Source organism: Melanostigma gelatinosum (genome assembly GCF_949748355.1).
Source record: "Melanostigma gelatinosum genome assembly, chromosome: 2".
NCBI lineage: Eukaryota > Metazoa > Chordata > Actinopteri > Perciformes > Zoarcidae > Melanostigma > Melanostigma gelatinosum.
Window position 1 is genome coordinate 31,540,332 of NC_136635.1, and position 13,518 is coordinate 31,553,849.

The window sequence follows — 13,518 nt, forward strand, 5'->3', positions numbered from 1 at the left end:
ATAATAATATATAATTATTATTATTTATAATAAAGACACTATTATTGTATTTGATGAATAAACTGTCATAAAGCCATGCTGTTACAGGGCCCGGTACAGTAGGTGGCGGTATACACCTTTAACGTTGGTTTGTAGTCCGCCATTATATTAAAGAAGAAGAAGTTTTTCTTCTTTTTCTAATCGGTCATGTGACGTCACGAGAAGACCATGTGATACGCTGGAGGAAGTAGAATGAACCAGAAATAAACCATCAACAACAAAAGCAGCATCAGGCTAACGGTTGCTAACATTTTGAATACAAATATCTGTAAGCCGCGAGACACGGCGCTTCTTTCCGGTCTCGCGCTGCCAGCCGCTGATTTCCCCCCTTCCCGAACGAAGACACCAAAATGACGGCGGCGGTGTTTTTCGGCTGCACCTTCATCGCCTTCGGGCCGGCCATCGCTTTGTTCTGGTTTACCATCGCACGGGAGCCGCTGAGAGTAATTTTCCTCATAGCCGGGTGAGCATTTTAATCTTAACTCATCAGAAGTAAACGTATCGTCATCGTGATATGAGATAGAAACACACTCAGAGCTAGCTATAACTTGCTAGCTAACGAGAACGCTACATTAGCTAACTGCTACTATTAGCTTCCATTTCGGACATCTTTTGTCAGGTTGTTCCTCACTATTCACACATTAAGTGAACACTAATCCGTTTGTAATCTCTCACACGCATATATAAAAATAAAAAACACTCGATACGGTAACTTAAATATCTAAGTGTTAGAGTCTAAACGTGATCGGATCCTAGCTTCTCAACCTAAGACTAGCTAGCCAACTAACAGTTAAGTTAGCTAGCGAGCTGAACACTATGATGTGATGTGATTATGTAATGACATGTAATAGAAATGATGTATAGAATATGATTAGTGTGACATGTAAATATTATACATTATATGGTATATTAATATTATCTATCAGGGAGGATGTTGTATGGGATAAATGTGATATGGTGAAAGGTAGTAATATAGAACATTATTTATATAGATATAGACTCTAATGCTGCATATCTGTAGACTCATTCACAGCAATTTGTGACTGAAAATGAAATAACATAGTTAATGGACTGAAATCAAAATACAGAATACGTTCAGGAATTTTTTTCAGGTGCCATCATTTAATTCATGTCACACCTTTATTTATTCTTCTTCATATTCTTCATATATTATTTCTTCTTCTTCATATAACTAATCGTGAATGTGTTTATTTCCGCCCTCAGAGCGTTCTTCTGGCTCGTGTCTCTGCTGCTGGCCTCTCTGGTTTGGTTCATCTCCGTTCAGATCAGCAACAAGGACAGCGCCGCTCAGCAGAAAGGCCTCCTCATCTTCGGCGTGGTTCTGTCCGTCCTGCTGCAGGAAACCTTCCGCTTCGCTTACTACAAGCTGCTCAAGTAAGTTCTCACAGACTCACTTATTCTAAAGTCCGTGAGGGTTTAGTTCTGTCCTCCTGTCAAATCATCCAGTGTTTGAGGTTCTCTCTCACAGACATTTTGAGCCCTTTTTAAACACTTTCTGGAAGTCTGCATTTCTGCAGACTCTGCCTAAGGGAATTACCCACAATTCATAGCAATGTGACATGAAACACGGGGTTACCAGCTCAAGGCTGAGATGTAAGAAAAGTGAGATTACCAAAGAGGCATATTTAGTTTACACGCCTCTTAAATAACTCTGTCTTCAAAGTCATGAAGCTATGAATTGTGGGTAATACTCAGGAAAAAGTCTGCAGAAATATGGACTTTTTTCTTTAAAGGGCTCAAAGTGTGCGAGAGACAGTGAGACAGCCTGTCATAGTGCTCAGATATCTATCACTTCCTTTATTAGTTGTATATTTTGGCACAAATAAACTTGGAGAAATGTGGCCCAAAAACAGAAATCCACTGCTTTCTTTTTTAATCACTGAAAAGTTTGACTTCACTGAAGGAAGCGAGCTGATGACAGAAGCTACTAGACTAACAAGTCCATACTACAAAGTAACCATACACAGTATATTCTATAGAATACATGTTACTGATTTTGCAGACAGTATATAAGAAATCAACAAACTTATAATAACAATACATTTTATTTGTTAAGCTCTTTAAAAGGTACTCAAAGACACTTTACGTGCTAAACAATAGAAGCAATTACAAAATAGATGACATAAGGATAAGGAACAGCACAAAAACATACACAACTCATTTTACAGGTTAAAGACGCATCCAGATGCAATTCATGCACAATGTAGTCGATCAAACTGCGACTTCACGGACTCCTCGAGGAGAAAGCACCCCGTCGCTAAAGATTAAAACATCTTTTAGTTTTGTTTTCTAACGTCTCTGCTGCTGTCGGGACAGTAGTGTCTCGTGGCTCGTGATGTGGAACAGCAGCCACTAGAGGCCGCTATAGTTTAATCCTGTCGCTCTCATCCTGCAGTGAAATGATTGGACAGCGTCTCCTTTTATGATCCAAACTAACTTCAGCTGATCTGACAGCAGTATTAAGAGCCGTGTGTCGCTGTGTTGGTGCGTCTGTAAAGGAACGTACTGCATGTTTTCAGACCTTTCACTACACGTTCCATGTACTCTGATAGTTTCTGGTGACCATTTGGTGTTTTTAGTTATGTAATCCATCACTGCACATAAAATGACACGCAGTCTGTTTCATATCAATCTACAACTTTTACTTTTCTTATTTCAGGGCTCGCCCACCAAATGACAATTATTGTTATCTCTCAATCTGATGATTATCTTCTTGATTAATCAATACATGTATTTGGTCTATAAAGTGTAAAGAAATGTACAACGTTTTGTCCGCCCAAAACTGAAAGAAATTCAGTTTATTCTCATCAAAGACAGAAACTCAGCAAACGTTCATATTTTAGAGGCTAAAACCAAATGATTGTTTTATCCAAACAAACTTAAATAGTGTAACTAACAACTAATCCGTTTACCCCTTAAAGAGTCAGTATTTTATAATTAGAGTAACTGTATCTGCACTTTAAGTCAATGCAAGAGTTTCATACAGGAGAGAAACCAGCTGTGTGAAGAACGGCCTTCTTTCTACAATCATCAATGTCAGCAGAAAGGGTTCAATATGTGATTCGTTTTTGAATTGAACCGTGGAGCTGAAGAGGAGTTTCATATCAGAGCTCAAACAGCTGAAGCACACAAAGAGACTCTTGAGTTTGAAATGTTCACTTTGTTATTCAAACATGAAGTTGTTCTCAGCGGGTTTGTGTTGAAGGTTTCCCTCCGTTCCTCATTCTCTGTTTTCATTCTTATCGTCTTCCTCTCGCCGACGCACATATTTCTATTTCATGTCGTTGTTGACAGCAGACGCTGAAGCGCTGCTCAGGATTTACATTATTACTGCGTAGAGGTTTGAGCAGCGACAGAGTAAAGTCAGCCGAGCCCAACATGATCAGAAGTGAGAATAAAAACAGCAATTAAAACCTTCTCCGGATGTGTGCTATAGCAACTCATACAACCGCTGACGTGCTATTGCTCAGCCACTCAAATGTGAAGATTTCCTGTTTTTATATAATACTAAAGTTAATATCTTGTAATAATATCATTAAAGAAATAACCGGTAGATTAATCAATAAGGAAAATCAAATTGTTAGTTGAAGCCTCGCTCCCCTTTCAATGCTGAAATAAAATGATTTTGTTCATTTGGGTTTCATTTCCTCAAACATAACAGACATTTTTGTTTATCAAACACTCAGAAAAAACAGGAAACTGCATCGATTTCTGTAGAACAAGCTGACTGTGTGTGTGTGTGTGTTTTCATTTAGGAAAGCCAATGAAGGCCTCCTCACCCTCAGTCAGGAGGAAACCATGCCGATCTCCATCCGGCAGCTGGCCTACGGTACCGTTAGTCTGCTCTTCACTTCACTGCGTCTGTTTTAACTACATTACAGCTCGTGTTTGCATTCCAGCTTCAGCTGCACGGTTAAATAGAACCTGATCTATTTAACCAGTATTCAAGGAGCCACCAAACCCATTTTACACATTAATGTAGTAGTAGTAGTAGTAGTAGTAGTAGTAGTAGTAGTAGTAGTAGTAGTAGTAGTAGTAGTAGTAGTAGTAGTAGTAGTAGTAGTAGTAGTAGTAGTAGTAGTAGTAGTAGTAGTAGTAGTAGTAGTATGTTTTTTATTTTGTAATGGAAAGCCTGTGTTCGAAGAATGGGAGCGGGAAGGAAAGATCTAACAGAAAGTCATCATACCACGGAATAAGACTTCGTTTTTAAAGAGTAACTGCACAATTAAACATTTCTTAAGATATAATGTACTTGTTAAAACTGTACTTTGGCTAAACGCATCACTGCTCGTGTTAGAAACAAATCGTCATTTCGCTGTTGAAAACGGCTCAAAGACGCCTCGCCCGTGTCCGGGACCAATGAGAGCTCCTCTGTTGTCCTTGTTGTCGTCTCAGTGTCGGGCCTCGGCTTCGGCTTCATGAGTGGAGCGTTCTCGGTGGTCAACATCCTGGCGGACTCTGCGGGTCCGGGGACCATCGGGATCCACGGAGACCCTCAGCACTACTTCCTCTCCTCAGGTACCGACGCAGTCAACAGCTGAGACTTGATGTCACCGTGTACTCATTCATGTTATCTAGTTGTTCCCACAAGAGGAAAGTCAATCAATCCTGCAGCGTGTCTCACGTTCCCCTCTGTGTTCAGCCTTCATGACGATGGCCATCATCCTGCTCCACATGTTCTGGGGCATCGTCTTCTTTGACGGCTGTGAGAATCGGCGCTGGTGGGCGGTGGCTACTGTCGTCCTCAGCCACCTCCTCGTCTCCTGTCTGGTGAGTGTTGCAGGTCAAGTGACGAGGTTGCTGGTTGCTGGCAGACGGCAACCTCCGGTTCTGCTGAGTGTAGTCAAAGCTTCATGTGTTAAAGCTGCATTCTCTCTAGTGGCCACCAGGGGGCGACTCCTCTGGTTGTATAGAAGTCTATAGAAAATGACTCTACTTCTCTCTTGATTTATTACCTCAGTAAACATTGTAAACATGAGTTTATGTCTCAATCTCTAGTTTCAAGTCTTCTTCAATACAGCATGATGTTCATTTAGTACATTATGGTCCATTTAGAGTCACACAGACCATAAAGCAGGGGATGCTTTAGGGCGGGGCTACAACGTGATTGACAGGTCTCTAAGTCACTCCTCAGTCCAAATGTGGTCACTTCCATTTATCAGTTGCAAAAACAACATGGCTGTAGTCCTTGATGTAAATGTATATATTGCAGTCTATAGGTTGATGCCTATGTGATGGATGAACTTGCTTCTTGTAGCCCGGCTAACACTCGATGTCATCTCTTGCCACACACTTTTGCCATATCGGTGTCCGGCCTTCGCACATTCTAGTTTGAATATTTGACATTTTTCTATAAATTTATTGAGGTCGAGTGTGTTTAGAGTTCCATGATCTTCCTCCTCTTGTCTTCTCATTCCAAACACTGACCTCATGCTGCTCCTCAACTGTAAATACTCCCAGAAACCCTCCTCATGACAGTAACCCGTTCTTTCGGGTCCTCCAATGAGAGCTCTGTTCCAGCCATCAGATGAGGGTTATTCCACATGGAGGAGGAGCTCTGCTTGTGTCGAGAAAGCGTTTTAAATTACATTTCTTTGTTCCGTCTGTTTTGTTGTGTTTTTGTTGATAACAAATCCATAACCCGGGATGCCAGTCTCCTCCTCCATTTGTACCCACGCAGGCTTAGAGTAGCCTGTGCAGAAATGTCTGTAAAAACAGAAACTTAAACCTCCAAAAAAGAATGTGGAAAGGCGGCATTAGTGCGGTTCTGTAGCTGCAGGACTCCACTCATGTCTGTATGTTTGTCCTCTTCTCACGCAGACCTTCCAGAACCCCGAGTACGTCGGCAGCCTGGTTCCCACCTACGTCATCTTGTTCCTGATGGGCGTCTGGGCCTTCTACTCCGCCGGAGGCTCGCTGAGGAACCTCAAACTCTGCCTCACCTGCAAGGACACCGACTTCCTGCTGGCAATCCACCGGCCCAGATAACGCAGCGGCACGCCACGGTGTGCAGGACGATCCAAAGACCGCCGAGTTCACACACACGCTCACACACACTGAACACACACACACACACACACGCACTGAACATACACAGAAGCAGCGTTAACCTTCTGTTCATCTGCTGTTCAAATTTAAATGCTTCTCAACATGTTAAATCTAAAAACATAAAAGTAAAAGTGATGATTTTGGTTCATGTTTTTTTTGTATGATGAGGTTCAATTATAAAAACACAATCTTCCCATGTGGCTGAAAGTGTCGGCTGTTTGTCGCCTGATGCTCTAAAACAAGTCATTCATTTGGCGGCACTCTTGACATTCTGTACGTATTCCATCTTTTTCTGACGGCCATCTTCTTTGTGTACATATTTATGATTTTTACAATCCGGTGTGTAGATATCTTTTAGTCTGTTTGAAGATCGTTCCTTTGATTTAAAGTGAGATTTACAGAAGCTGAGTGTTTGTTTAGTTTAATCTCAGTTACGGTAACTTGAGCTCTTCAGGCATAATGATGACGTCACCGTGACTTCCTGTGCTTGTTTTTATTCCATGCTTTGAAGGATGCGCCGATTGTGAAATTCTGGACCAATTCAATGTTGAAAGATAACAATTAAGGCAGATTGCTGATGTTTTTGTTATTGTTTATTCCCCATTTTGTGCCTGGAATACAAAGACCGTTTCATCATAAAAGAAAACTGTTTTAAAGTCCTTCAGCCGTCTTATAAATGTATGAAACAACTTTTCAAATGAAAAAGACTTTAAAACACAACCCAAGCCAGACGGCAACCTCCGGTTCTGAAGAGTGAAGCCAAAGCTTCATGTGTTAAAGCTGCATTCTCTCTAGTGTCCACCAGGGGGCGACTCCTCTGGTTGTATAGAAGTCTATAGAAAATGACTCTACTTCTCTCTTGATTTATTACCTCAGTAAACATTGTAAACATGAGTTTATGTTTCAATCTCTAGTTTCAAGTCTTCTTCAATACAGCATGATGTTCATTTAGTACATTATGGTCCATTTAGAGTCAAACAGACCATAAAGCAGGGGATGCTTTAGGGGCGGGGCTTACTGTGATTGACAGGTGACCATTTGGGTGTCAAACTGGGAAACAGAAATCCTCCCTTGGAATCTTGTGTCACCAGATGTGCAGGGCAAGTTTATTTGTGTATCACATTTCAACAAGGTCATTCAAAGTGCTTCACATAAAAGCATCAAAACAAGGCAAAAGAAAAGATTTTAAAACAATTAAGAACATTCATTGAAGCATTAAAAAGCAGTGTAAGAAATAAAATACAGTGGGAGTAAAATGCATGAAATTGATTAATATCCTTGAATGTGGTTGAATTAAAGGCAACAAACAGAAAAGTCTTCAATCTTGATTTAAAGGAGCTGAGGGTCTCAGCAGACCTGCAGCTTTCTGGGACTTTGTTCCAGATATGTGGAGCAGAAACACTGAACGCTGCTTCTCCATGTTTAGTTCTGACTCTGGGAACAGAAAGTAGACCGGTCCCAGACGACCTGAGGGGTCGGGATGGTTCGTAAGGTAGCAGCAGATCAGAGATGTATTTTGGCCCGAAACCATTCAGTGCTTTGTAAACCAACAGCAGGACTTTAAAGTCATTTCTAGCGTCTCTACGTCACTCCTCAGTCCAGATATGGTCACTTCCTGTTCACTGGTTGCAAAAAACAAAGATGGCAACGGCCAAAACTCCAAACTTGAGGCTTCAAAACATCAACAAACCAACGACTACGTCCACTTCTTCTCTACAGTCTGTGGTCGATACTGATGATCGGCTCAAGTATTTACTTCTCTCTCTCTCCCTCTGTCTTTAACATTGTATCATCATGTATCATTTAACATTAACATCTTTAACAGTGACGTTGAGTCTGTGTCCTTTTTAGGGTGAAAATACAGTTTTTAACTGCAGAGGAACGCTCTCTTTGTGTATTTCTTTTAAAGAGATCACAGACTGAAGACAACAAGAGACTCGTGAGCCTCTGCTTCATACGTTTAACGCTGTGAGCTCGCAGTGATGGATCAGGTGAATGAAAGGTGCAGTGTGAGTGTATTCGTCTTCATACAAGCAGAAGAACACATACATTTACAGATGCATTGAGTATAAGAACACATCTGCTGCGCTCCAGCTTCAGTCCAACCAGCAAACCTCTGAACCAGATGTTTCTGCAGAAGAAAGGTTTTTACTTTATTTATTGAGCTCATTTGTTATTCAGCATGATGACTTCCGTTCCCGCCACGTGGCTGCCGTGGACCACAGAGGGGCGCTGTTCTCTCAGTCTCACCTGTCCGCGTCAGGTCCTTGAGACACAACATCACGTTTTAATAAAGCTTTCCTTCAGACTCATTTTAACGGACACACAACATCTGGGTTACTTATGTTTGAAGCACATTGATGTCACTTCTAGCTTCCGGTGCAGTGTTGTGCAGTCAGCAGGTCAGAGCACCGACGCAAACCCTCCGCCCACCGCGCGCATGTTTTATGCTAATGAGCAGGTGCGGCGTGGTCTTGAGGCGCGCGGTGGGGCCGCTCGCGGATGATCCGGATGGAGCAGCGCAGGGCGCAGCGGGAGTCCAGCCGGAGGGTCTTCACCAGGTGATGCTGTCCAGACCCCACTGACATCCGCGAGACACGAATGGATCCCTGTTTAAGACGAGGCCGGAAACGGCCTTTTCACTTATTATCTTTGTGTTTTATCCTCATTTATCAAGGTGAGTTTGTGCCGAATCAAACTCCTAAATCCTCCATTTGTTGTTTTCAAGAGTTTCCGGATGAAATGAAACTCTTGTCACAGTGTTGAACTGGATTTACTTCACTTTAGTTTCATTCATTGACCGTCTCGGTTGTTATTGATTTCAGCGCATCTGTCCTGGGGTGTTGACAGAGTGAACCTTTCTGACGGGAAGCAGTTTAATAAGTAAGTCTTTTTATTTCAATATTTCAATAAAAATGTATTATTTTTAATGTTTTAACATATTTAAAATGGATTCTGTTTGATGTTATTTGAATTACATGTATGTTTTCTTTCTTTATATATATATATATATATATATAGATTATATATACATACAGTATATGTATATATGCATACATGTATATCTTCCCTTAAGTATTATGTGTTTTATTCCCATATCTTATCATCTATAACAATAAGAATAACTAAAGCATGTTTTTGTTGTAACAAGCGATGAAAGGATTGGTCGATTAATCAATTAATACTTTTTTACATAAATATCTATAAGTTTATTTATAACAAGTATCATTTTTTTTACAGAATACATCGAATAATTCATGCTTCTCAAATGTGAATATTTGCTGTTTTCTCAGGATTTTTATTATTTTAGTTATTATTTTTATTTGTGTTAGTTATTTCTAATATATTGAATATTGTTTTTGTGACTGTTAAAGTAAACATATCAGCTTAAATATGTGATCTTTGTAATGTGAGGGACATTTTCCACTATTATTTAGTCATTTTATGGATCAACTGATTATTACATTGAGCCGTTGCAGCCTGAGCTGTGCTTCTGATTCAGGCGGCCCTTTGTCAGTGTATATCGTGGACCAGGCAGTGTTTGATTGATTGGTAGTTGGGGGGGGGGGCGGGGGTTCCTGGTGGCTTGGTTGGTGGTGGGTTTGTGGTGTCGGGGGGGTTGAAAGCAGGAACAAACCTGTCCTTGTTCTCTCTGTCCCAGCACCGGGAGCAGCAGGATAAAGCAGCAGAAATGGGACACCGCTTCCCAGGGAGGGCAGGTAGGCCGCCGCATTGATCACTGATGCTGATGGAGCTGCTTCAGGCGGCAAACACACAGCCAGAGATCACCGAGAAAATCTGCAACGCACAGACAACACCAAAACACTGAGCCGGAGAAAAGAAAAGATCAAACCGCCACCTGCAGAGATTTTATCCCAATCATTCATACACAGCGTTCCAGTAGCTCCAGTATAAACTTCCACTGTTTCCTTATTCACAGATTCATAATTCATGCAAAGGAGCATAGACAAGTGGCAGCCATTATTTTGAAGGAACAGTCTGTGCATTCCAATACCAATACTAGCAGACTACTACTTAGTGTGCCAAAGATGATGTAGCATGCCCTACTACGTAGTACATGTGAAATGCAGTATGCCAACAAATACCAGGATGTGCTTCTACATCTGCTGGAATATTGCAGGTCGTAAGCCAGCATGCTTTTCTCTGAAAGGACAGCTGCAGTATGTAGTGAAAGAACGAGATGTGGAACTCAGCATTGTGAGGCATTTAGGGAGATCTATTGGCAGAAATAGAATATAATATTAATATGTATGTTTCTTTCGTGTAGAATGACCTAAAGATAAGAATCGTTGTTTTTGTGAGAATGAGCCGTTTATATCTTCACACAGAGCGGGTCCTCTTCAAGGAAGCCGCCATGTTGCTACGGTAGCTCAGAAGGGACAAAGCAAACAGAGACGTTCACGTAGTCCTACACGCTCGCCGTCTTTCAGTTTCAGCTGGTTTACAATCAGCAACCTCACTGCTCGATAGCGCCAGCTCCTACGCACTGCAGCTTTAAAGATGACGACAATTCTATTTGAATTAAATCACAAAAACTTTCCGTCACCAACAGTATCAACGTATCCTCAAAGGGTTCATATGCATACGGAGTTTTAAAAATAAACTTCCTTCTTCACAGGAAACTCATTTAGGTTTAGGCAACAACACTTCTTCGTTAGGTTCAGGAATAGCTTTTCGTTTCGGTTAAAATTACGACTGAGCTGCCGTTACTGAAGAACGCAAGTTACGTGACAAATATATTCCAGTTAAACATGTTCAGACGGGGAAAGAACAGCGACCTCCTGTTTGTTCGACCCATTCCCGCCAGCCTGGCGTGTGCGTTCGCTGCCTTTATACTTCCTCGTTCATGATCACGTGGGTAACCTGTTCAAAATAATTTTGTGGGAAACCTACAAATGTTTTGTAGCTTTTGCTACAAATGCTGGATGAGACCAGCCTGATGGTGTTTTGTGGTTTTATTGTGGTAAAAAATAGTTGGTTGAGTCAAAACAGCCAAAATAAAACGTGTATTTCTGCACAAAAGAAGTACACATTGGCCCTGAGATCAGGCAGAGACGGTACCTGGATGACACGTAAAGAGCTGAAAACTCACATTGTTCCCTGCTGATGTGCACTTCAGCGTGTAAAACGGAAAATTGCTCTGCGGTGACATTTGTTCCTCAGAAAACAGACATGTGGGGGAGTCCCAGCAGGAATATATAGAAGCCTGGTCTGTTGCCTCGCTCTTCCGCTATCGGAGCCTCCATCAGCCTGAATGCGGTCGCTTCTTTTGTCCCCTTTGGCTCAGAGAGGCGTGAGAATCCGGTCCAAACTATAGGAGGCGAGTAAACGAAGGATGTAATTAGTAGCACAGGTCGCAGGTATAGAGAGCCGATCGACCTCGTGTCATCCGGGGCGGCACTGCTTGCGTTTGTGTTTGACCTGCTCAGCATCGATATCTGCTGATGCTAATCAGTGATTAATGATTCATAGTCACACACCCCCCTCGTACCCCCCTACCCTTCATCATTGCCATCTGCTTTGTTCCTGCTCTTTGAGATGAAAGCCTCAGTTTGAGAGCTCAGGTATCCGGGGAGGCTCAAATTGTAGAAACAACATTCGACTGATGGTTTGTGAATGCCAACTTTCTATTTAATCAAAGCTGCAGTTCGTGTTTTCAACTTATAAAACTTATGCTGAAATATTCCAGATAGATATTCAATTTTCCTTCCGAAGACAGCTTCCAAAGCCGAACCTTTGATTTTCTGCGGCTCTGCATCGTGACCTCAGGAAGAGTTCACATTTTAGTAAAAAGAAACACCACTAGATAAACGTCCCCTCGCTGAATATTTCATGCAACAAAGAGCAGCGGTGGTGGATCGGAGGGTGGGGTTGTAGACCTGAATGGGAAAGAGTCAGGAGTCACAGAGGAGTCGCTCATGAAGGCCGGATGACCGATCTTTTCACTTGAGCTTCTTCTTTTCCCAGTGCTGCCCTGGTGCCATCCTCACCAGTCCGGACTCTGGTTTGGCAACAACCGGTGTAAACCTGGGAGAAATTGTGGCCTTAATGAAACACAGAATTGTAAAAAGAAGTTGTGGGGTGTTTTACATTTTAATCAAATCTTAATTAATCCGTCACCCGAGAGCCGAGCTTGTTTTTCATATTTTCTTGATTTCATATTGAACTCACGGAATGAATCAAACAAGGACTTAGTTTTGGTTTACTGGAATTGTCTCCTTGCGCTCTTTGCCGAACGGTGCCAAGGCCCAATATGAAAAATGATCAGTTTTAACATATTTGGTTGAAAGAGGCTCTGAAACATTGCTAGATAGGATCAGATTATGGCTGCATGACTGAATGGTTGCAACTGTTGGATGAGATGGCTGTTTCTCTCCTTGAAGGACCTCCAGACAGTAGCTGCTGCGTTAGAAACCAACACGTCTTCCTCCAGTCATTCGCCGGTCAGCCGGACCGATGCGTCCAACCTGACGTCCTCGAGCACGGAGAGGACACCCACCTCCTCACGGACCGTCAGCTCTGACCAATCATCTGCAACCACGACACCATCTAGTCCAACAGCATCCAGAACTGTGTCATCCAGCCAATCACCAGGCAGCACAACACAAACCAGCCAATCACCAGGCAGCACACCACAAACACAAACCAGCCAATCACCAGGCAGCACAACACAAACCAGCCAATCACCAGGCAGCACAACACAAACCAGCCAATCACCAGGCAGCACACCACAAACACAAACCAGCCAATCACCAGACAGCACAACACAAACCAGCCAATCACCAGGCAGCACAACACAAACACAAACCAGCCAATCACCAGGCAGCACAACACAAACCAGCCAATCACCAGGCAGCACAACACAAACCAGCCAATCACCAGGCAGCACACCACAAACCAGCCAATCACCAAGCAGCACACCACAAACCAGCCAATCACCAAGCAGCACAACAAGCGCAAAACAAACCAGCCAATCACCTGGCAGCTCAACACAAACCAGCCAATCACCTGGCAGCACAACACAAACCACCCACTCACCTACCAAAACAATACCAGTCAGCCAATCACCAGGCAGCACAATACAAACCAGCCAATCACCTGGCAGCTCAACACAAACCAGCCAATCACCAGGCAGCACAACACAAACTACCCACTCACCTACCAAAACAGTACCAGTCAGCCAATCACCAACCAGCACAACACAAACAAGCCAATCACCAACAATCACAGCAGGAAAATCATTAGGCAGCACAGCAACAGCCGGCCTAATACCAACCGATACAGCACCAATCAGCCAATCACAGACAAAGAAATCACCAGTCAGCCAATCACCAACCAGCACAACACAAACAAGCCAATCACCAACAATCACAGCAGGAAAATCATTAG

General features: G+C 42.5%; 2 protein-coding genes across 2 annotated transcripts in view; both read left to right on the plus strand.

Moving 5' to 3' along the window:
- Window positions 1–199: 199 nt before the first annotated feature.
- aph1b (APH1B gamma secretase subunit) lies at window positions 200–6,767 on the plus strand. Its single transcript, XM_079285034.1, has 6 exons — window positions 200–502; window positions 1,264–1,434; window positions 3,816–3,889; window positions 4,456–4,578; window positions 4,703–4,830; window positions 5,881–6,767. The coding sequence occupies exons 1-6, from the start codon at window positions 390–392 to the stop codon at window positions 6,046–6,048; spliced, it is 777 nt and encodes a 258-aa protein (XP_079141160.1). The 5' UTR covers window positions 200–389; the 3' UTR covers window positions 6,049–6,767.
- Window positions 6,768–8,610: 1,843 nt separating this feature from the next.
- The window catches only part of otog (otogelin), a gene marked incomplete at both ends in the record, with an annotated part of 58,309 nt that continues 53,401 nt past the window's right edge, over window positions 8,611–13,518 (plus strand). Inside the window, 4 exons of the mRNA XM_079291941.1 lie at window positions 8,611–8,669; window positions 9,770–9,827; window positions 12,513–12,641; window positions 12,683–13,448. Of these exons, the coding sequence (XP_079148067.1) occupies window positions 8,611–8,669; window positions 9,770–9,827; window positions 12,513–12,641; window positions 12,683–13,448 (1,012 nt within the window). The remainder of the gene's footprint in view (window positions 8,670–9,769; window positions 9,828–12,512; window positions 12,642–12,682; window positions 13,449–13,518) is intronic.